This window comes from Balaenoptera musculus, chromosome 15, assembly GCF_009873245.2.
Source record: "Balaenoptera musculus isolate JJ_BM4_2016_0621 chromosome 15, mBalMus1.pri.v3, whole genome shotgun sequence".
NCBI lineage: Eukaryota > Metazoa > Chordata > Mammalia > Artiodactyla > Balaenopteridae > Balaenoptera > Balaenoptera musculus.
The window spans coordinates 39,722,085-39,747,054 of NC_045799.1; the positions used below are offsets into that span (position 1 = coordinate 39,722,085).

At 41.5% G+C, this 24,970-nt stretch overlaps 1 protein-coding gene across 4 annotated transcripts in view; it reads left to right on the forward strand.

Annotated features, from left to right (window-relative positions):
• SPTLC3 (serine palmitoyltransferase long chain base subunit 3) overlaps positions 1-24,970 on the forward strand; it is a 131,184-nt gene that overhangs the window by 63,248 nt on the left and 42,966 nt on the right. For all 4 annotated transcript variants that reach the window (XM_036827046.1, XM_036827049.1, XM_036827048.1 and 1 more), the window contains exon 8: positions 18,985-19,090. In XM_036827046.1, coding sequence (XP_036682941.1) covers positions 18,985-19,090 — 106 coding nt within the window. The remainder of the gene's footprint in view (positions 1-18,984; positions 19,091-24,970) is intronic.

Here is a 24,970-nt window from a genome sequence, read left to right on the forward strand (position 1 = left end):
TTCTTCATTTCACTTTCAGATTTTTCTTCATTAGTGTATAGGAATGCAAGAGATTTCTGTGCATTAATTTTGTATCCTGCTACTTTACTAAATTCATTGATTAGTTCTAGTAGTTTTCTGGTAGCATCTTTAGGATTCTCCATGTATAGTATCATGTCATCTGCAAACAGTGACAGCTTTACTTCTTCTTTTCTAGTTTGGATTCCTTTTATTTCTTTTTCTTCTCTGATTGCTGTGGCTAAAACTTCCGAAACTATGTTGAATAATAGTGGTGAGAGTGGGCAACCTTGTCTTGTTCCTGATCTTAGTGGAAATGGTTTCAGTTTTTCACCATTGAGGACAATGTTGGCTGTGGGTTTGTCATATATGGCCTTTATTATGTTGAGGTAAGTTCCCTCTATGCCTACTTTCTGGAGAGTTTTTATCATAAATGGGTGTTGAATTTTGTCAAAAACTTTCTCTGCATCTATTGAGATGGTCATATGGTTTTTCTCCTTCATTTTGTTAATATGGTGTATCACATTGATTGATTTGCATATATTTAAGAATCCTTGCATTCCTGGGATAAACCCCACTTGGTTATGGTGTATGATCCTTTTAATGTGCTGTTGGATTCTGTTTGCTAGTATTTTGTTGAGGATTTTTGCGTCAATGTTCATCAGTGATACTGGTCTGTAGTTTTCTTTGTTCGTGACATCTTTGTCTGGTTTTGGTATCAGGGTGATGGTGGTCTCGTAAAATGAGTTTGGGAGTGTTCCTCCCTCTGCTATATTTTCGAAGAGTTTGAGAAGGATAAATGTTAGCTCTTCTCTAAATGTTTGATAGAATTCGCCTGTGAAGCCATCTGGTCCTGTGCTTTTGTTTGTTGGAAGATTTTTAATCACAGTTTCAATTTCAGTGCTTGTGAGTGGTCTGTTCATATTTTCTCTTTCTTCTTGGTTCAGTCTTGGAAGGTTGTGCATTTCTAAGAGTTTGTCCATTCCTTCCAGGTTGTCCATTTTATTGGCATATTGTTGCTTCTAGTAATCTCTCATGATCCTTTGTATTTCTGCAGTGTCAGTTGTTACTTCACCTTTTTCATTTCTAATTCTAGTGATTTGAGTCTTCTCCCTTTTTTTCTTGATGAGTCTGGTAATGGTTTATCAATTTTGTTTATCTTCTCAAAGAACCAGCTTTTAGTTTTATTGATCTTTGCTATTGTTTCCTTCATTTCTTTTTCATTTATTTCTGATCTGATCTTTATGATTTCTTTCCTTCTACTAAATTTGTTTTTTTTTTCTTTCTCTAATTGCTTTAGGTGTAAGGTTAGGTTGTTTATTTGAGATGTTTCTTATTTCTTAAGGCAGGATTTTATTGCTATAAACTTACCTCTTAGAACTGCTTTTGCTGTATCACATAGGTTTTGAGTCATCGTGTTTTCATTGTCATTTGTTTCTAGGTATTTTTTTATTTCCTCTTTGATTTCTTCAGTGATCTCTTGGTTATTAAGTAGTGTATTGTTTAGTCTCCATGTATTTGTATTTTTTACAGATTTTTTCCTGTAATTGATATCTAGTCTCATAGCATTGTGGTCAGAAAAGGTACTTGATACGATTTCAATTTTCTTAAATTTACCAAGTCTTGACTTGTGACCCAAGATATGATCTATCCTGGAGAATGTTCCATGAGCACTTCAGAAGAAAGTGTATTCTGTTGTTTTTGGATGGAATGTTCTATAAATATCAATTAAGTCCACCTTGTTTAATGTATAATTTAAAGCTTGTGTTTCCTTATTTATTTTCATTTTGGATGATCTGTCTATTGGTGAAAGTGGGGTGTTAAAGTCCCCTAGTATGATTGTACCAATGTCAATTTCCCCTTTTATGGCTGTTAGCATTTGCCTTATGTATTGAGGTGCTCCTATGTTAGGTGCATAAATATTTACAATTGTTATATCTTCTTCTTGGATTGATCCCTTGATCATTATGTAGTGTCCTTCTTTGTCTCTTGTAATAGTCTTTGTTTTAAAGTCTATTTCGTCTGAAATGAGAATTGCTACTCCAGCTTTCTTTTGATTTCCATTTGCATGGAATATTTTTTTCCATCCCCTCACTTTCAGTCTGTATGTGTCCCTAGGTCTGAAGTGGGTCTCTTGTAGACAGCATATATATGGGTCTTGTTTTTGTATCCATTCAGCCAGTCTATGCCTTTTGGTTGGAGCATTTACTCCATTTACATTTAAGGTAATTATCAATATGTATGTTCCTATGACCATTTTCTTAATTGTTTTGGGTTTGTTATTGTAGGTCTTTCCCTTCTTTTGTGTTTCCTGCCTAGAGAAGTTCCTTTAGCATTTGTTGTAAAGCTGGTTTGGTGATGCTGAATTCTCTTAGCTTTTGCTTGTCTGTAAAGGTTTTAAATTCTCCATCAAATCTGAAAGAGATCTTTGCTGGATAGAGTAATCTTGGTTGTAGCTTTTTCCCTTTCATCACTTTAAATATGTCCTGCCACTCCCTTCTGGCTTGCAGAGTTTCTGCTGAAAGATCAACTGTTAACTTTATGGGGATTCCTTTGTATTTTATTTGTTGTTTTTCCCTTGCTGCTTTTAATATTTTTTCTTAGTATTTAATTTTTGATAGTTTGATTAATATGTGTCTTGGCATGTTTCTCCTTGAATTTATCCTATATGGGACTCTCTGTGCTTCCTGGACTTGAATAACTATTTCCTTACCCATATTAGGGAAGTTGTCAACTATAATCTCTTCAAATATTTTCTCAGTCCCTTTGTTTTTCTCTTCTTCTTCTGGAACCCCTATAATTCGAATGTTGGTGCGTTTAATGTTGTCCCAGAGGTCTCTGAGACTGTCCCCAGTTCTTTTCATTCTTTTTTCTTTATTCTGCTCTGCAGTAGTTATTTCCACTATTTTATCTTCCAGGTTACTTATCCGTTCTTCTGCCTCAGTTATTCTGCTATTGATTCCTTCTAGAGAATTTTTAATTTCATTTATTGTGTTTTTTATGATTGTTTGTTTGCTCTTTAGTTCTTCCAGGTCCTTGTTAAATGTTTCTTGTATTTTCTCCATTCTATTTCCAAGATTTTGGATCATCTTTACTATCATTATTCTTTTTCAGGTAGACTGCCTATTTCCTCTTCATTTGTTTGGTCTGGTGGGTTTTTACCTTGCTCCTTCATCTGCTGTGTGTTCCTTTGTCTTCTCATTTTGCTTAACTTATGGTATTTGGGGTCTCCTTTTCACAGGCTGCAGATTCGTAGTTCCCGTTGTTTTTGGTGTCTGCCCCCAGTGGCTGAGGTTGGTGTGTTGTGTAGGCTTCCTGGTGGAGGGGACTAGTGCCTGTGTTCTGGTGGATGAGGCTGGATCTTGTCTTTCTGGTAGGCAGGTCCATGTCTGGTGGTGTGTTTTGGTGTGTCTGTGACCTTATTATGATTTTAGGCAGCCTCTCTGCTAATGGGTGGCGTTGTGTTCCTGTCTTGCTTGTTGTTTGGCATAGGGTGTCCAGCACTGTAGCTTGCTGGTCGTTGAGTGGAGCTAGGTCTTGGCATTGAGATGGAGATCTCTGGGTGATTTTCACCATTTGATATTACATGGAGCTGGGAGGTCTCTGGTGGACCAATGCCCTGTACTTGGCTCTCCCACCTCAGAGACACAGCCCTGAAGCCTGGCTGGAGCACCAAGAGCCTGTCATCCACATGGCTGCTGGTGTTGGAGAGTCCCCCGAAGAGGTGGAGCTCCCTGGAGACAGGCACCAGCAGCAGCCATGTTTGGGAACTCTTTCTATGCAGAAGCCGCTGGTAGCTGCACCATATCTTCTTTATCCATTCATCTGTCAATGGACATTTAGGTTGTTTCCATGTGAAGACTTAAGTTTTATGTTATAGTCAGGTAAAAAGTGATCTTGTTCCTTAGCCTAAATGCCTCCTTTCACTATCCCACCCCACCCACCCACCCCCACACACACAAACCATTTAGTCAGTGTCATTGCAGTGCCCTTTCAGGCCCCTGGGTGTGAGGTTTTGTGATGAGGTCAAGGCAGCATGGGAAGTATTAGGAAATACTTAGAAGGAGGTGGTGGTGGACACCTGAGTTCTCTCGTCCAGCTCTGCCCCTGATTTTTTGCATCACCTTGTGTAGATCCTTTCCTCTTTCTTGTACTCAGTTTTCCAACTGCAAAATGAAGGTGTTCAACTATATGATGTGTAAGGATCCTCCTAGCTCAAAGTTCCTGATCCTAATTCTTCATTACTCTCATCAGAACCCTCCTTTCTTTCTGTGTGCATGCATGTGTCCACACACACACACACACACACACACACACACTTGTTTTCTCTCTCTTCTTTCTCACTGCTATTCTCTCCTGCTTTCCCTCCCCCTCCACTTTTCCCTGTTCCTCTTCCTTGGCACTCTCCCTTCGTTCTCCAAGGAAGTAACAAAGATTGAAGTGAGAAGAAGAAAACAAAGAAGTGAGGAAGACTTGTTCCAGTTCTGTTGTGCCCACCTCACAGAAACCTCAAACCATAAAACAATTATCCCCCAGGAGAGGAAAGCCAATGCATGGGAGCATTCCAAAGTGACCCCCCTTTTCCAACTTGTAGAGTTATTCTGATGAAATATATCCTCTCACCGAGTGGGGTGAGTTCTGGCTATGCCTTTACTGAACCCCTTCAGTGGCTGTGTGAGAAGAACACTCTAGAGTGAAGTTCAGGGCCAGGAGCTCTGCAAGAACCAGACTTGAGGCCCCTCAGACCTACAGCTCAACTCTGACCATTAGCTCAATGCTAATTCAAAATATGTTGACTCCATTTCTTAATGTTACATCAACCACTCAGTCTTTGCTTTCATCTCTGATAAGCCAAGTTTAGTTCCTCCAGTTCTGTTCCTTTTTCTTCATTTATCATCAATTGTTACATCCAGATTCAAATTATCTTCACAGTGTTGGGAATTCATATTTGGAGTAGACATCTTTCAGGGGTTCAAAAAATGAATTTATTAGGAGATGAAGGAAAATGCTTTTGACATTAGAACAATGTGCTATGCCTTTTTGATTCTTTGGCAAGGCAGGTAATTGGTGATAAAAAATTCTGTCTTCTTGAGGAAGGATAAAGGAAATAGTGGATAATTATTCAACTGTAGTTGCATCCATGGATATGATTAAAATGATGATCTCACTCTTGGAGAGAAACATCTATCAATGGCAGCCTCTCATTTCTTCACTCAGTTCTACTGAGGGCAAAGGAATGTCACGGTCCTAGTTGCACAATAGAAACATCTAGGAATATCTATGAAAGGTCAATGACTCAGTCCACCTACAGAACAAGTGAATCAAAATATTCAGGTTGGGACCAAGGCAGTTGCATTTCTTCAGAGCTCCCCACGTGATTCTGATGCATAGTGAGGGATATAAGCCCTAATATAAGGTTATTTTCTAAACTCATTTAGTCTAAGCTGACCCTGGATCTTGCCAGTATGCCCGGAGATACATCACCAGACACACCTTGTCACATTAACTATCCTCAGGCTTCCTGTCACCATGATGAGCACTCTTTTACACTCCTGGTCTAAAGTTGGTAAAGGGAGTCACAAAATGCAGAAAAAGTGTTCTAAGCCAAAACTCACTAAACATTTATCAAACAACTTTTCTGATTCAGGCGCTATGTTAGGGCTTTGGAGAACTATAAAAATGATAAGGTAATATCTTAGCTAACTGAGAGCTTACAATCTAGCAGGAGGAGCAGATATATACAAAAGTAATTATCATGGGTTGACGTGAAAAAGGGCCACAGTGGTATTGGGCAGTGGTTAAGAGTAAAGGCTTTGACAAATGTATCTTTTCACACCCACTGGAATAGTTAAAATCCAAAAGATGACATCAAATGTTGTCAGAGGTGTGGAGCAACTAGGACACTCACCCATCCCACAACTGTAGTGTAACTGGCACAACTCATTTAGAAAACCCTTTGGCAAATCTTGTAAAGCTAAACACATCCCTATGCTATGACCCAGAAATCCCACGGCTCAGAATTCCCAGGAAAATGAAAGCATATGTCCACTAAAAGGTTTGTACAAGACTGTTCATAGGAGCTTTATTCATAATACTCAAAACTGGAAACAACCCAAATATCTATCAATAGGAGAATAGAAAAAAAAAATGTCTTATTCATATAATAGAAGACAATTCTACAATAAAAAAGGAATAAACTACTGATACAAAGTGGATGACTCTCAAGAAACATCATTTTTAATTAAATAAAACATATACAAAAGAATACATACGGTATGAATTTGTTTATAGAAAACTCAAAAACAGATAAAACAATTCTGTGGTGATATAAATCACAACAATATTCACCTCTCCTTGCAGGGGAGGAAAATTAGTAAGAAGAGGCATGAAAAACTTTCTGGGGTGATAGAAATGTTGTTATTTTGAGTGGGGTGATGCTCACATTCTTATTAAAATTCATTGCATTGTGCACTTAAGATCTATACATTTCCTTATAAATAAATTTTCCTAAAATGTTAATTATCATACAGCATATATAAATTTAAAACCATCAATTTGGTATTTTTTCTAACAAGTATAGGCCTTGACCTAAACATTAGTGTCCTTGTTCTATAGCCTATTATCATGTGGTCCTAGGAAAATTACTTAACCTTCATAGATCTCTATTTACTAATTCCAAAAATAATCTCTATTATGATGCCTGATTCATGATATGCTGGAGAAGGAATATGAAGTGCTTAGCACAATACCTGGTAATAGAAACTACTGAATTGTTTGTACCTGCTGTGTTATTATGATTATTATTATCCTCGTCATTGTCATCACCAGCGCCACTAAGGGATAATAGAGAACATTATGGTGACCCAGAAGAATGCAGAGGTCATCTCATTAAGGGGACTGCATGAAATGCATAGCATTTGCCATAGACTTTGAAGGATTAAGAGAATTCTAATCAGGGGTGAGGGAAAGGAAGTTTCAAACAGAAGACTAATCTGCAGTGTGCAAAGACAGCAAGACCCCCAAGTGTGTCCTGAGTGTGGGGCTGAACTACTGGAGAAGAGCCTTAAAATTAAGGCCTTGGCCAGTTAATGTAGAGCCACAAAGACATGTATATAAGCCAAGATGTATGTACTTCAAGAAGCAAGGAAAAGTGCTTGTTCTGCTGTGTGCCATGCTGTCCCTTGGAGGGATTAGCTTTGCTCACAGCATTTAGTAGCCCTCCCAGGTGTCCAGGGGAGCTGAAAACAGAGATACAAGCAACTTTGAGTTAAAACTTTGAAGAGCATCAGGTGGAAAAGGTTTGTCTTTATGGATTGTAAAGATCAGCTCTCCTCAAAGCAGTTCTCTTGTCCCTTTAATGATTCAGGAACCAATTCCAATGTGTGTGAGGTTCTCTACACCAACAAGAAATTCTGCAACACCAGCTAGGCATCCAACAATTCAACTTATTTCTGACACTATCTACCTGGTGACAGCATCAGACTCCACAGGTCTGTCCGCATTTCAGATGCCAATCTCACATCCAGGTTGTCACCTGTTCTTCTGAGTGACCAGCTAAAAATCAGAAGTTCCCATCAACTTCTCCTTTAGGTTCAACTAATTTGCTAGAGCAGCTCACAAAACTCAGGAAACCAGTTTACTTACTAGATTATCAGCTAACTATAAAAGGTTATAACTCAGTAACAGCCAGATGGAAGAGATGCACAGGGCAAGGTGGGTGGGAAAGCATGCAGGAGCTTCCACAACCTCTCCCTGAATCTCCAGGTTTGTTTCATCGACTCAGAAGCTCTCTGAACCCCATCCTTCTGGGGGCTTATGGAGGTCTCATTGGCACAGTTGATTAAATCATTGGCCATTGGCCATTGGTGATTGAACTCAATCTCCAGCCCCTAACCCTCTTCAGAGGTTGGGAGGAAAGACTGAAAATTCCAACCCTCTAATCACTGGTCAGTTCCCCTGGCAACCAGCCCGCATCCTTAGGTGCTTTCCAAAAGTCACATCATTAACATAACAAAAGACACCAATATAGTTTTCAGCACTCAGGAAATTCTAAGTGTTTTAGGAGCTATGTGCCAGGAACAGTGTAGTGAATGAAGACCAAATACATCATTTCTTATTACAAATCGCAATATCTCACCTTCTCTATCTGCATTTATCATCTGGAATTCAGCCCAAATTGTACCATTCACCAGTCTTCCCTTGGAAATTCTATAGAGATGATGATGATGATAGATAGATAGATGATAGGTAGGTAGATAGATAGATAGATAGATAGATAGATAGATAGATAGATAGATAGATAGATAGAATGATAAAGTAAATGAGATTCAGTGTTAATAGATGAATCTGGGTAAAATGTACCTGGGTGTTCTTTGTAGTATTCTTATTCTTGCAAATATTTTTGTTAAGTTTGAAATTATTTTCAGACAAAATTGTAATTCCTTAATCCTTTGCCGAAATTATAATTCAAGGATTTCATTTTATCTTCCAATTTTACACAGCTTTTAAAACATTCAGTAACTTAACCCTCATGCTCTCTGTTTATACCCCCAGATAATAGATAACACTTCTTATCTATATCTTTATAATACATGTTCGCTGTGGTTATGTTATACCAGCAAATAGCACTTATTGAGAATTTACTCTGTGCCAGATGCTGAGCTAATAACCTTCTCTTATGTATTTATTTAACCCTGTGGACGGTCCTCATTTACAGGTGAGGAGATTCAGGCCTAAATAGGTTGTTGAATACCTGTCCAAGATCATACAGCCCCTCAGTGGTGAAGCCTGGCACTGTCTGTACAAATCCTGCTTTTCCCAATTAAGGATCGCATGCGGTGAGGGTCAGAGTCCATCATTTAGTCCATGACATTCTGTTATGTATGAACTGCTATGGCTCTTTAGTTCTCTGTGGGAGGTAGAATAATGGTCCCCCAACATACCTGTGTCTTAATCCCCAGAGCCTGTGACCATATTATATTTTGTGATAAAGGGGAATGAAGGATCCAGATGGAATTCAGGTTGCTACTCAGATAATCTTAAAGTAAAGAGGTTGCACGGGGTCCAGGGTAATCACAGGGTCCTTAAATGTGGAAAAGGGAAACAGAGGAGTGAGTGTCAGAGTGATGCCATGTGAGAAAAACTTCAAGCCATTGCTGGCTTTGGAGATCAAAGAAACCACAGCCAATGAATGCCAGAAGCCTCTAGAAGCTGCAAAAAGCAAGGAAATGGGTCCCCCCTTACCCAGCTTCCAGAAAGGAAAGCACCTCGACTTGGTTTTAGCCCAGTAAGACCCATTTCAGAGTTTTGGCCTCCAGAACTGTAAGATAATTTGTGTTTCGTAAAGCCCTACGTTTGTGTTAATTTTTTCCAGCAGCTGTAAGAAACTAATACACTTTCATTCTCAGGTACACAGATCCCTTGTTCTCACTCACTAATGTGCTCAACAGGACTTTTACCCATGAACAACTCTCTCTGTTGTTGTATTTACACCACAGAAACAGCCACCTTTGAGAGCAAGGCTACCTCCAGGGTCCTTGAAACGACTTCTCACTTGAGAGGTCCTGGAGGTGAGATGGCATATAGAGGGGAAAATAATTAAGTGGAGTCCTAATAGGTAAGGCATCAGTTGCTGCTGGCGCTCTATCTTGTTTTACTATTCCCAGGATGATACTAAACACCTCAGTAAACAATGATGCTTTAATCCTTAATACGTATCCATGCAGATTGAAATGATAACATGGAGATTTTTTGAAGGATCTGCAGAAGATGAAAGTTGCCTTCCTATGTGTGCAGGAGGCATGCAACCAGCCCAGATAGGAGCTAATAACTTATGAGATGGAGTTTAAGAATGCCCCCTAAACTGGAATGTTCTTAAACATCAGGATTATGGGATTTCATACAACTACACTTGCTCTGCTTTCCTGGACTTTGCTCCACCTGTGTCCTCTGCTTATATCTTAAGGATACTCTCCTGACTTTGGGGGGAGAAGAGGTCCTATTTTTATGTAGATCAATACTAGAGGATACCCACTTGTTATTTAGAACCATAGTAAATAAATCAGAATTCTGGGCCCTTGAATTTTTGCATTCTGTATGCAAAAAATATACCTGAAGTGTAGTCAAACCATTGCAGACCATCATAATAAACTTTGAATCCTATGTGACCTGGATTGACCAATAACTTCAAGCTATTCATCATTTCTTTATTTCCCACAAAATCAGAATGAGGAACTGAACAAAATCAGAACACCCAAAAGCTATACTCTCTAAGGAAAAGTAGACAACTCAGAAGTGCAGTTTTAGCAGAATTTATCACCAGGGCTTATTTCTTCCTGGATTGCAAATGTTACAATTACAGTCAGCCCTCCATTTCTGCATGTTCCACACCCATCAGATTCAACCAACTACAGATGGAAAATATTTGGGAAAAAAATTCCAGAAAGTTACAAAAAGCAAAACTTTATCGCATGCTGGCAACTATTTATACAGCATTTACATTGTATTAGGTATTATAAATAACCTAGAGATGATTTAAAGTATATGGGAGGATGTGCGTAGGTTATATGCAAACACTATGCCATTTTATATAAAGGACTTGAGCATTTGCAGATTCGTGTGTCCACAGGGGCTCCTGAAACCAATCCCCCATGGATACCAAGGGACAACTGTACTGAGATCCTAACTCTCATTTATTCAGCATTCACTGCTGCCAAGCACTACATTAAGCCCTTTATATAATCAACCATTTAAATTTAACAAAAATCCAGATTCCTATTTCTCTTCATTATTCCCACTTATTAAGAGAAAGCAATGCTCAAAGTGATTGAATGACCTGCCCAAGGACACACGCATGACACGTGGCGGTAAGAGTCAAAATTCAAACCCAAGTCTGTTGCTCTTGTCTTGGTTCATTTCCCCTAGGAGCAGACCTGAGACATGGATGTGAAGGCAAGTCATTTATTTAGGAAGTGATCCCAGGATGAGTCAGAGAAGCAGGGGATGAAGACAGAGCAGGGGAGGTGGCCAATAAAGGGCGTGTTGTCAAGCATGTTAGCACAGTAAACACCTGGAGCTCAAGCCTACTAGGAAACTCTGGGTGCCAGTATAGACATGCCTCAGTGTTATCCCACCTGAGGGGTGGGAGCTGGGGTATTTGTGCACCAGTTCCCACTTGTGGTTGGTTGAGGGCTGTCCTGACTCAGGCTGAGTATGCTCCCACAGCCAGAAAAATATGTTTTGGACAAAGAATAGCCTGTGTCTGCAATAAGGAGCTGAGCTGAGAGGATACAGGTACATGGACAGCTCTAGATGACACTCTTACCCACTCGCTAAGTCCAGCTACTGCCAGACCACATGTAGGACGCAGACAGCTGTGGGTTCTTGTGTGAAAATCAATCTAGTGTGATGCCTTATCCTGTTAGTAACATGAATCTTAACTCAGAAGCTGAAGTTTGGTCTCTGAATCCCTCTGGCTACGTGCTGAGAATATCTCCTTGCACTTTCTACTTTGGGCAGCTTCAGGGAAATAGCCAACCCTTAGTTTGCCTTTGTGACTCATTGGTACCACAAAACAGACTCTCCAGCCATTTTACAGCACAAGCCGAGGCATCAGCTCCAACGAGGGACCCACAGGCTTGGTCTCCTTCATGATTCTGGTGTATTGAGGAAATGGGTCCAAGCACCACGGGGTACCCGGAGGCCTTTGGTAAACATGTCCTCTGGGCTGAGTATATTAGCACCCTGAGAATTCCAGGACCTCAAACCCTGGGTGAATTTTAACTCTCTGGAAAGGTCAACCACTTCTTTCAGAGATTTGGGGAAATCAGAACTGAGTTATTTTTTTTCCTGTATCTGCTCACTTTACTGGTAAATGCATACGATGTAGATTCTAGAACAATGTTTCCCAGTCTTTAAGGTGCAAGGAGTCACCATGGGGGTTCTTGCTGAAATGCAGACTTGGATTCGGTACTTCTGGGCGGGGGCCTGAGCACCTGCATGTCTGACAAACTCCCAGGCGACACTGATGCTGCTGGTGCAGGACTGTACTTGGAGCAGCAAGGCTGTAGGTAATCTCTGTACTCAAGTGAGTCACAAAGGGCTTCTTGAGCTGGTCTTGAAGAGGAGAAGCAGTCTTTTCAGCTAGGAGAGTTGCCATGAGGTCAGAGGAATGAGCAGGCCAAGAATTTGAAGTGGTTTAGGAAAAAAAAAAGTGGAGAGGAAGAACCAGGATTCTATCTAGAGGCATTTAAAGGCCGAGAGGAAGAAGAACAAAGGATGCAGTGTTTGTGGGAAAACTCTGAGCCCTACCTCTTCTGCGGAGTGAGGGCTCATGTGTGTCATTTGAGTGGAAGGTCAAACCTATAAACATCACTTAGATTACTTTACAAGCCACGACCTTTTCAATCTCAAGGCTCCTGAACTAGGTTGTTTAACAAATAAAGCAATTGCCCCTATATCTTTTAACAGTAAGAGTATTCAACCCTTGCTGTAATGAAACTTTCACATGCACTCACTCCTTTTAGTCCCAACTTCACAACAAGTCACCTACCGATTATCCCCTTTTTACAGATGAAGAAAGAGGCACAAAGTGGTGAGGTGACTTGTTCAGAGACAGCTGGAAAGAGGCAGAGCTGGGATTTAAATTGAGGAGGTCTGACTTCAGAGTTCCCATTTCTAAACACAATGAACTTTGACCTCCTTTCCATTCCCTGCCTCCCCCAGATGGTAGAGTGATGTATGAAATACTCCATAGCCTCCATCTCCCATGCAACTGTCCCGGGTCAGGGCAGTTGGGTTAGGTGGACGCAGCCAGCATTCACTGGGCGCCCTTGACTGCACCCTGACCTGAGATGCAGGATCCAGGTGCTGACCCCTGGGCTCCCACAGTGCTCCCTGAATCAAGGCTCACCTTCCTGCACTGACCCCACTCCCCAGGGATCCTATTCAGCATTCTGTCTAGTCCCACAGACCCTTCTCTAAGGATCAGAGCCCTCCATGCTTCATCAGGCCCAGAGCCTGAGTGCATGGGACACTCTGTCCCCGTGCATTAGGTTCTACCCATTCTTCACCTCATGTGCTCAAGGCCAGAAGTTTCTGGGATGACCCTCTCCCCTGGGTAAGTAGGCCCTGCCCCTAGCACCTACCTCACCCTCTGCCCAGCCCAGCTCCTCTGCTCCCAGCTGCCTTTTGTCTACTTCCAGGAAGCTCACCTTGCTTCTTTGACCTACAAAAGACCATGTGACACCTGCAAACGTATTTGCAGACCCATTCAGAAGACCTGAACCAAAGTATGTATCCAAACTGCCTTGCAAAACTGAAGGCACCCATTTTTCTTTTTTTTTTTTTTTTTACTTTTTTCTTATATTTATTTATTTATTTGGTTGTGCCGGGTCTTAGTTGCAGCAGGCGGGTTCCTTAGTTGTGGCATGCACGTGGGATCTAGTTCCCTGAGCAGGGATCGAACTCATGGCCCCTACATTGGGAGTGTGGAGTTTTATCCACTGTGCCACCAGGGAAGTCCCGCACCCATTTTTCAATGCATCAGAAATGCCCTCATTGATCTCATGGAGGAGACTCTATAAATGTCACTTTGAGAGAAATATTTGCTTTGCTGGCCAGAACTGGACATTATGATTATGTTTTCCCCCAAAGGCTACACAAGGGGGCAGTTCCCCCAAACTATCTTAAAAATAAGAATAGTTTATCATCATTCACAGTTGTTTAAGTACCTACTGCTTAATAGTTCACATTTGGGCTCAATATTGAAGGATGAAACTGATTATCCCTGAAGGAACACGAGGAACAGGGAAAAGATGGGGGGAGGGTAAGGAATTAGAGTAACAAGTAGTATTTCTTCATCATCCAACCATCTTTTCACTTAAGAAATAGCTGTTGAGTGTCTATCCTGTGTAGGCATGAAAAGATTTTGGCAAGAAGCCCATGGAGCAGGGAACAAGAGGACATATCTAAATGCAGGTGGAGGCAGGTTTCCTGGAGCTTTGAGTGATGAGGGTGAACCAGCAAGCACTCTGGGCAGCACAAGGAAAGTGGAGGCTGCCCTTCAGCCCCGACCACGGGCCCTAGATGGAGAGCAGGGCAGGGCACGGAGGGGTGGCCAAGTTCTCGTGTCTCAACAAAGGCTCAGTTGCACAAGAGATGAGGAAAGAGGCAGCCGAGGCAGGAGAAAGAGTGTTTTTGCTGTACAGGAAAGTAAGTAAGAAGCCAGAGACCTAGTTCTTATCTTTAGGAAGACACTTTTTGAACTACACCAACCTCCCTTCTGAGAAGGTTACGGCTTCTTTGTTGACTTGGGCTCTCTTCTCACAGGACTGTATTTGTAGTTTCCGCAGATCCCGGAGGCTTGCTGATATTATGAGGGTTTTGAATTTAAGGACAGGTGCAGGAACAGGCTCACAGAGCATCATTGTCACCTAAGCCTGATTGGAGCTTTGGGCACATAGCTGGGCTCTCCCTGGGATTTAGTAATTCTCTAACCCGTGACAAACCAGGGCTGCTTTGCACCAGAATGTGGACACCAGGCCACGTCTCATCACCCACCATGCCGGCTCCCTCCTCTCAGTCCGTCACAAACCAAAGGACCCCGCCTTGATGAGCCAGACTTGGTGGTGAATAATGTCTAAGGCGTTGTTGGTACTCAAATTTGTGGTGATTACAAGTCCATAGTGTGTCATTATAACTTTGTAACATGATGGTACAGTAGCACTGTGTGGGTGCACCTTGATGGCATCAACTGTATTCTTTTAATTTCTGTATCTCAGGATTTTCTCTATACTCTGACAAGAAGCTGGTTTGTTTGGGCTTAAGGTCTTTTGTTTTTTGTTTTTTTGTTGCTGTTGTTTTTTTTTTTTTTTGGTTGTTATTGGTTTTACAAACCTTCTGGCATTAGTTTGTTTATCTGAAAAAAAAACCCAAAACCTAATTGTTCAGAGGTGTCATGAGGATTAACGTAATGTGGGTATAAGTGCTTTAATAAGCATCATTATTTGAAAATCTCTTGCAGATGTTAGCATGTGATTTGCTGAAACAGTAGAACCTCATAAGGCCTGCAAGAACATAAACCACAATCCCCTGAATCCTATGGGTCTGTGACCCACACACTGTAGAATTATAGAGCAAGGACCTAAAATTCAAAAACTACCAGATGTTAACATGGGTCCAGAATCCCACAGTGAGTGAAGTCATACCTTTCTCTGTCTAGCTTCTGTGATTCTAAGAGGTTAGTGAGTTTGTCCCCCAAGGCGGAACAATGGCTGATTGATCTTCCCTTTGCTCAAGGATCCCAGTGTGTGGACACGGAGGGTTTTCTGAAGTTCCGCTAAAAGCTTCTCCTCATCGAACTCTCCATTCATGACAAACACTATGAGTTCCTGCCATCTGCAAAATGCAAAAAACATATCAAGGTCTTTTGTAGCCTTGTTTTCTGTCCTGCCCGATGTTAAAAGAATGGAGAGAAATTTCTCTTCTTTAGTGGGGTTCATTTAAACTCCCAAACTCAGGCTCTAACATGTATGTGACCCTCTTGATTGCATAAACAGTACAATAATCTCTGCGTGTATAGATTTTTGAAAATCTTAGAATATTCACTTTTAAGTGACTGCTAATTTAGTTCACTTCAGTTTGCTTTTGAGTTTATTTTTGTGTATGGTGTTAGGGAGTGTTCTAATTTCATTCTTTTACATGTAGCTGTCCAGTTTTCCCAGCACCACTTATTGAAGAGACTGTCTTTTTTCCATTGTATATCCTTGCCTCCTTTGTCATAGATTAGTTGACCATAGGTACGTGGGTTTATCTCTGGGCTTCCTGTTCCATTCATCTATATTTCTGTTTTTGTGCCAGTACCATATTGTCTTGATAACTGTAGCTTTGTAGTATAGTCTGAAGTCAGGGAGTCTGATTCCTCCAGCTCCGTTTTTTTCCCTCAAGATTGCTTTGGCTATTTGAGGTCTTTTGTGTCTCCATACAAATTTTAAGATGTTTTGTTCTAGTTCTGTAAAAAATGCCATTGGTAATTTGATAGGGATTGCATTGAATCTGTAGATTGCTTTGGGTAGTAGAGTCATTTTCACACTATTGATTCTTCCAATCCAAGAACATGGTATATCTCTCCATCTGTTTGTGTCATCTTTGATTTCTTTCATCAGTGTCTTATAGTTTTCTGAATACAGATCTTTTGTCTCCTTAGGTAGGTTTATTCCTAGGTATTTTATTCTTTTTGTTGCAATGGTAAATGGTAGTGTTTCCTTAATTTCTCTTTCAGATTTTTCATCATTAGTGTATAGGAATGCAAGACATTTCTGTGCATTAATTTTGTATCCTGCAACTTTACCACATTCATTGCTTAGCTCTGGTAGTTTTCTGGTGACATCTTTAGGATTCTCTATGTATAGTATCATGTCTGCAAACAGTGACAGTTTTACTTCTTCTTTTCCAATTTGTATTCCTTTTATTTCTTTTTCTTCTCTGATTGTCATGGCTAGGACTTCCAAAACTATGTTGAATAATAGTGGTGAGTGTGGACATCCTTGTCTTGTTCCTGATCTTAGAGGAAATGCTTTCAGTTTTTCACCATTGAGAACGATGTTGGCTGCTGTGGCTTTGTCGTGTGTGGCCTTTGTTATGTGGAGGTCGGCTCCCTCTGTGCCCACTCTCTGGAGTCTGGGTTTGCTTTTATTACTATGGCACAGGAGTCACACTCACCATGTGTCATTTCTGTATAAAAACTTGTAAATTCCAAGTCCCAGAAGGAAAAACTCTGTAAGCAGGTATACTTATATTCATCAGCTCTTTATTCCCTTCAGAGACTAACAGGCCTGCGGTAGATTATAGAAAAGGGAGCTGCTTCCCCCAATCACATGGGTTACTTCAACATTTTAGGAACCCAGCCGAAAGCAAAATGTCTAAAGATGAACGTTTGTTATCCCTGAAATTCTCAAAATAAGAAAGGTGCTTTCTGTTTCCTTGGCTGCCATCTAGTGGTCAGTGATGTAGTGACACTAAAACAACACTACATCTTACGTGAAGACTCAGAAGATATATCTGCCTGTCTTTAACCTAGAGGGATGGGATAGGGAGTGTGGGAGGAAGACGCAAGAGGGAGGAGATATGGGGATATATGTATACCTATAGCTGATTCACTTTGTTATACAGCAGAAACTAACACACCTTTGTAAAGCAATTATACTCCAATAAAGATGTTAAAAAAAAAGAAAGCTAAAAACGCAGTTAATTAAAGAAATATTACTGCAGGCATGAGGCAATTATCCTTTCTCATAGTTCCTATTTAGATCCCAAAGTGTCATTCCCTTTCCTGTTTCCTGGTCTACAATCTTTTCCATGAAAAGTCAAGTGATTCAACTATCACATATCGCTTTAGCTCTAGCACTGTGCATTAGGACTAGGGCTAAAAGGATGAATAAGATAAGGTCCCTGCCTTCCCTGGAGGAGAGACATGAGCTCAAATAATGAGCAGTGTGATGAGTGCTTAACTCCAGAATAGATGAGTCATCAAGGACACAAAGAAGAAAGAAAATCTGTCCTATTGGCCAAAAGAGTTTGAGTGGAGGCTTTCATGGTGGGTGGAGGGTCTCCAGACAGACAAGAGGGGGGAAGTATGTAAGAGAGATGGGAGGCTGTGTGCTGGGGAACATTGAGAAACCATATGAGGAAGATAGCCAGGGACTAGATCAGGAACTGCCTTTGCAGACTGCATTCTTTAGCTAGTCCCATAACAAACAACCTCGAAACCTCAGTAGCATCCAACAAATATCACTTATTTCTTACTCATGACTGCAAGTGGGCTGGGCTAACTGTGCCCTACTTGTCTCTCAGCCTCTCCTGGGACCCTCCCAGGTGCTGTGGACTAGCCTGGGAGTGTTCTTTTCATGTTACTGGCAGAAGCACAAGAGGAAAAGCAGAAACGTGTAAGGCCTCTTAAGGCGGAGGCGCGGAACTAACCTGCTCTCTCTTCCCTGGATTCTATTAGCCAAAGCATGTCACTCGGCTGAACCCAAGCCAGAGGCAGGGAAACATCTTCCATTCCTTTAGTGGGAGGGCTCTGAGGTCACATGTCCAAGGACTCCAATTGGGAGAGTGTAGGAACTGGGGCCAATAATGCCATCTGCCACAAGTTCTATCTTGGAAATGCTGAGTTTGAGGTACCCGTGGTTTTGTCTAAAATGTGGTTGGAAAACAGTTATGTAGCTCAAAATATAGGTCTGGCTTTGAGTGATGGACCCAGGAGTGCCAAGACCCCAAACATGAACACTTGTGGACCCCATCCCACACGAACTGGTCCAGAATCTCTAGGAGTGAGACAGGGAATCTACATTTTTACTGGTTCCCCAAATGATGATTCACAGTCTCTGAAGTCTGAGACCCACTGGTGGATAAATGACAAAAAATGACACTGCCTTAAAGTTTTGAAAGAAACCAGGACTGCTTTGTACCAGAACATGGCCTCCACACCACATCCATTTACCCACCTCCCAAAACTTAGGCAGTGAGACCCCTGCCAGCCCAAAATGCTGCTGTTCTGTGCAAACCCAGCTAAACTCTACCATGCTGGCGGCGAAACCATTGATTGGTGAGTGTTAGTTAATGATATCCCTCAGGGCTAATTTTCACCTGGCAACAAAGCTTAAGTTTAAGAAATGCATTTAATGTAAAGCTGCAATCTCTGCTAAGGCAGGTGAGGACAGCCTTTGAAGACCCTGTGAAACTATGTGCCTCCACTAGAGGTTTATTCTGCTGGCTTTACAAATCTGCCTACTCAGCTTGTCAGAGTTAACTTTTACTAAAAACTAGACTTGTCTCTCCCCCAAGGTGTTCTCTGACTTTGACTTTGCTCTCTGAAAGTTCGGGTCCAAGTCTGAGCCTAAAATATCTGCTGCCTTCTCCAAAAAGAAAATGAAGGAGGAAAAGAAAAGCCCTCTCATGACTCAATTTTTTTGTGTGTATTATTTAAAGACATGCAAAGCCTAGAGAAGCTCCTGAGAGATGCTGTAATCTACGGTCAGCCTCGAACCCGCAGAGCTTGGAAAAAGATTCTCATCCTAGTGGAGGGCATCTACAGGTATGTAAATAACCAGAGACCTATTCACACACTGAGGCCCACAGCGAGCTGACAGATGGGGCAAGGCTGACCTCTCCTAGTTAAATGGAAAAATGAGTTAGGTATAGGTGTTATGAAGGGACCTGAGTCAGAGCTATCAATGTGAACCATCAGGTCTTGGATCACCTTTCTTTTCAATGACCATACATATGGCGGAGCACCTTGGAGGCTGGCATACTTAAGAAGGTGTCTTCAGAAACGTCCTGACAGAACATTGCTAACTTGTATTGATTCCACTACCTTTGGCTGCCCCACAGTTTCAAAGGCTTTTAGGGGATGGGTTATTCAACCTCAGAACACTCTTTGCCTTTATGACAAAGGCAGGAAAGTAGATACTGCTGATGGGCACCCAGCTGCCCCTAACTCAATAGTGCACCCAAACTCCAGGCTTGCTGAACTTAGCCAATTGTGGCATCAGACTACAAAAAAGCCTGCACATTTTCTTCAAGGTAAGACTAACCTGGAGTACAATTCTTGATACAGAGCTGGGAAGAGGGGGAGATGGTCTTAGCATCTGAAGGCATGCTCAGTCTTCCCACAGCTTTTAGGCTGAGCAGACAAAACATCCACTAAGCCAGTCAGAGCTGCACTTTTATATTGCTGGTTGTGATTGAATTTGCTTCATTCTATGTCTGAATTGATGATCGTTACTAAGGTAGAAACTGCTCCCAAGTTTGTCTTCTGGTGGATGCCCTAGTCCATGAGTCAAGGAAACATTACTTCAGAGTTACTCACTCCTAAATCAATTCTCAATCTTCATGTTAGAAGAAGCAAGGGCAATGTTTCCTCTGGATTAATTATGGGGAAGTGAACAAGATTAAAAGGAAGGGAATGAGGGCTTAACTTCCCAACAAGGGGAAGTGTGGCTGCAAAGGAGGCTTGAGATCAGGAGCAGCCTTTTCTTCCAAAGCTAACGGAATCCGTCCCTGGGGGCACCACACAAGCACATTTGGCAATTTTCAGTTGTCACAACTGCAGTAAAGTCCTGCTGGCATCTGGTGGGCAGAGGACAGATATGCTGCTAAGCCTCCTACAATGCACAGGATAGTCCCCTACAGCGGAGAATTATCCGGCTCAGAATGTCAACAGTGCCGAGTTTGGGAAACCCTGCTGTAGAATAATGTAACCCCTCACTGGCCCTGAACTTGCTACTTTTAGGAAATAATCTCATCTTGACTCTGGGCTGTCATAGCCTCAAGCACGGGTCTTTCTCCCTGTGTGATTTGTGCCAGATGCCAGCCTGGGAGGGGAGGCCTTTATCTAAACACCTGTCAATCAAGCCTGGAATGGTGGGAGCACGGATCAGCGGAGGGAGAGCAGACGGGCATCTCCTTTAACCAGAGTAAACAGAGCCCAACTGCAAATAAACAGAACTCGGCTTCACTGAAGGGAAGTTGGGTTCTAAGTACTTTGATCATGGCTGGAATTAAGTGGACCACCAGCGTTTCACTGTCAGATATCCCCATCAGTTACACAAAGAAACCCCTCTGCTAATGGCTATGTTGGGCCTGGGTCCTACCATGATATCAGGAGGATAGGGGAGCCAGGTGTGGACTTCGGCTCCAAAACAGGGTGGCAACAAACCACAGCTTAGGGTTCACTAGCAATGGTGACTGCCCAGTGGCCTACTGCTGTGAAACGAGCCACCTCAAAGCACAGTGGCTTACACAGCAATGAGTTATTATTTCCCACGCTACTGTGGGTTGTCTGGACCAACTGGGCAGCTCTGCTCCACGTGACATGCGTTGGGGTCATTCATGCGGCTGCTTTCAATGGGGTGTTTGGCTGGGGCTGGAACATCCAAAATGACCTCACTCACACATGTGGGCTCTTGGTACTGGCTGTTGACTGAGGTGCCTTATTCTCTCCTCTTCTCTGGGGTGCTTTCTCTATATGTAGGCTTTTCTCATTCAGCAGTCTAGCTAGAGCTTCCTTACAACAGGGTGGCTGGTTTCCAAGAGAATGAAAGCAGAAGTTGCCAGCCTTTTAAGGGCTGGGCCCAGAACTGGTACAACATCACCATATTCTATTGGTCAAAGCATGACACGAGTCTAGCCCAGATTCAAGGGGAGGAGAAACAGACCCCACCTCTTGATGGGAGGATTGGCTTGTGTATACAGGGAGGGGAAGACTTACAGGCAACCATCTTTGGAGGCAATCTACCACAGCAGCTCCATCGACCCGACATGTATACAGGGAGAAGTCTCCACTGTCCATGGACTTGCCTTCTCAGAGATGTTCCTTTGTTCTCACCTGCACAGGAATCTTGTCTTTAAATGAGACTGTGACCTAAAGGCACTCATTCATAGATAGGAAACAGGACCCTTCTTAAACAGACCTCAGTACCTCCTGGGACCTCAGTTTCCTCGTCTGTAAAATAAGACTAGCCTAGAGTAGAGTTCTGGAACATATGGATGTTCTCATTTGCTGCTCTCACCAGAAAATGAAATTATTTCCCACAAGATTTTCCAAAGGGCCAGGGTTACAAATGTGAAACCAGTAGTTGACAAATGTACTTTTACTTTCCAGAGATGTATTATGTATGTATACCTTGTTAGAATCCACACAAAACCTCCTTAGAGTTTCACTCCCAGATCTTTCTTATCTCTGGCTGTGGTTTGCCCCCATGGGCAAAGTCTCCCTACCACATATAGCTCACATAAATCAATTTCTTCAAAACTCCAAAAAAGAGCAGTCAGCCAAATCAGACAGTTTCAGGTAGGTATCAAGGTAGAAAAGGCTAGATACCAAATCCAAGAAGTCAGTAAACTCCACAAAAGCAGTTATGATAATAATAATAATAGTAACAATAATAATATCATCATCCATAGATCATGTATGTATTAATATTTATATATAGAATATAGGGGAGTCAGGATTTGGAGGGAGGCCTGGGACATGGGTGTAGATCCTGTGTTGCTGCCTATAACTCTGTGCCCTTCATAGGGTTCTTTTGTAAGAATTAAATGAGATCACATAAGCTAGTGCTTGGAGAATCCCAGCTCATTGTAAACCCACAACCAAGGGTAGCTGTCTTCATCATCAAATTTATTTTCAGTTGAGGAAGTTGCAACTCAGAAAACAATAAACCATCTGCATGGCGAAGCTGTTTGACTCCTGAAGGATGGGTGTCAGAGGACAGGGTTCACATTTATCATGTGTTATTGCTAAACATTTCACATGTGCTATCTTGAGTAAGCGCCTCCAGTACTCCTAAGTTTATTGTGAGGATGAAGACACTCAGGTTCCAAGACCTAGATAACTTGCCCCAGGGCAGATAGCTGAGATAAATCAGAGCTGGAATTCAAACCAGGTGGCCCTGCTGGGACAGAGACCCAATGTAAACAGAAGAATCAGCCCATGTGTCCACATCCAATGAAATAAATGTGGAAAATGCAAGGTCATCCATTTGATTTTCACCATCAACCTGTCTAGGGCTCGGTTTCCTCATCTATAAAATCGGGAGATTGAAACTTGAAGTGTAGAGTTCCATGATTCCATGATTTGGGGTTTAGAAGTACAATAGTATTATTTTAGTGTTCTCCCCTGCATTTTCTTTTAAGTTTTGCTTTAAAGTCACAGTCTTCTAGTTTTGTGTCTCTGAGAAGCCTAGTGGTTGATTCATGGTGGTCGAAAAATCTCAAAATTGTTCAAAAATACACTAGAGATGGGGAGAGAGGTCCCAAATAACTGGGGATATAAACTAGCATAGCTGGAGCCCAAACTTTCAAAATAAAATTAATCAAGAAATACTATCCAACCTTTTCCAAAAATACACATATAAACAAATGTTGAAATCTCAGAATGCCATTTTCTCTAAGAATGTAAGCCATTCTCCTGCTCAAAATAATGGAAGTTTAAGGACTGAGATCTTCAGTAGTAAACTCTCACCTATATCTCTGTGGTTTAAACAAAGAAAAAGAAAACAGTAGTTACTTTATTTTTAATTAAGCTTAGTTCCTTTTTTCCCCTTTCTTTCCACCTTCCTTTCTCCCCTTGGATTGTACTCAGGGCCCACCAAGGAGATTTTTCCACCATGTAAGTTGGCAAACCAGTGGTTTAAATCCCAATCCTGTCAGTGGGTAATATGGTTTATAGGTGGAGGGGAAGGTGGTGAGAGGGAGATTTCAAAAAGGAGTCTTGTCACTTAGCTAATACATTATGTAATAGAAAAGATATAAAGAAATTATTCACTGGCTTGCTGGTTTAAGAATCATTCAAGTCCCTGCACAGAACTTCAAATTAACTGGTGGAATTATCTTTACCTACAGTTGTATTTTAGTTGTTTTTTTTTCTATTCAAGTCAAAAGAAAACACAACCTTCCACTCAGGAAGAAAGAATAAAACACTGTTCTTGGGTTTGTTTGGTTTTTTTTTTTTAAATCATTTCTGGCACAGTGTTCTTTGACAGCAATTTGCAGCAATAACATAGATAGCCTTTTCATGTAAACACCAAACTCAATATTCCACTACAGGGAAAAGTTCAATTCAAATTTGGTCACATTGAGAGAATGAAAACTTAGTGTGGGTAAATATAGCTCTTTATAAAAACTGAATTCCCTCTAGGACTCATGTGTGCCCTACATTAACTCCTGAAATCAGCAGTATTGTGGAGTCATTAATCTTCGAGGAAGAAATATAAACCAGGTGAGCAGGCCCCTAACATCAGCTAGATCAGCCCAAGCAAAGATGGCTAATTAGCTGCCCGGAGTGTCTGCAAACTGTTCAACATTAACTCCGGTTCCTGCCAAACTCAGTTCCAGAACAAAGAATGGCTATTTGTGACATGTCAGGTTTTTAGCATGTTTGTGTTACCAATTTAGAACATTTTAAAAGATGAGAAGGTTCTAGAATTTTGAGGGCATACAGCCATTTATTATGTATGACACCCATATGCTTTCTTCCTGGAAAATTCAACACAGAGCATTGTCAAGGGCTCCCAATTTCTCAAATTAGGCCTCATTGCTACCATTTCCTCCTGAGCTCCACCTGAGAACAAGAACAACCCAATGGGTGCTCGTGATACGTCAGACACTTTACAAGTATTATTTCTAGTCATTCTTATAAAGGCCTTATGAGCAGTGTGCCATCATCATGCTTATTTTACATCTGAGGAAACTGAGGCAGAGAACAGCAAATAAGTTGCCCAAGTCCTCAGTTAGTAAGTGGTGTGGCTACCATCTCAGCTTAGGCAGTCAGCTGGCTGGACCTCCTCCCCTTCAATGGAAACAACTTTAACAAGCAATTACTCTAAGAAAATACTGGAACTAACTCGCAAACTTCTATAAGAGAAGATGACTCTATTTGGTCTTCATGTCATTAAAATCCGAAAACAGCCTTTCAGAATGACCTTGTAAAAAGCACAAATGTAATAAGCAGGACTTCATTAAAATTAAGAACTTTTGCTCTCCAAGACAATGCCAAGAGCATTAGAAAGACACGCCACAGACTGGGAGAAAATATTTGCAAAAGATACGTTTGATAAATCATCATTATCTAAAAGATGCAAAAAACTCTTAGAACTCAACAATAAGAAAACAAACAACTGGGTTAAAAAATGGGCCAAAGACCTTAACAGATACCTCACCAAAGATTTACAGATGGAAATAAGCATGTGAAAAGATGCTCCGCATCATATGCCATCAGGGAAAATACAAATTAAAACAATGAGATACCACTACACACCTGTTAGAAGTTCACAGTCTGGGACACTGACAACAGTAAACGCTGGCGAGAATGTGCAGTAACCCGGAGCTCTCATTCACTGCTGGTGGGAATGCAAAATGGTCCAGCCACTTTGGATGACGGATTGGTGGTTTCTTACAAGCATGCTCTTACCAT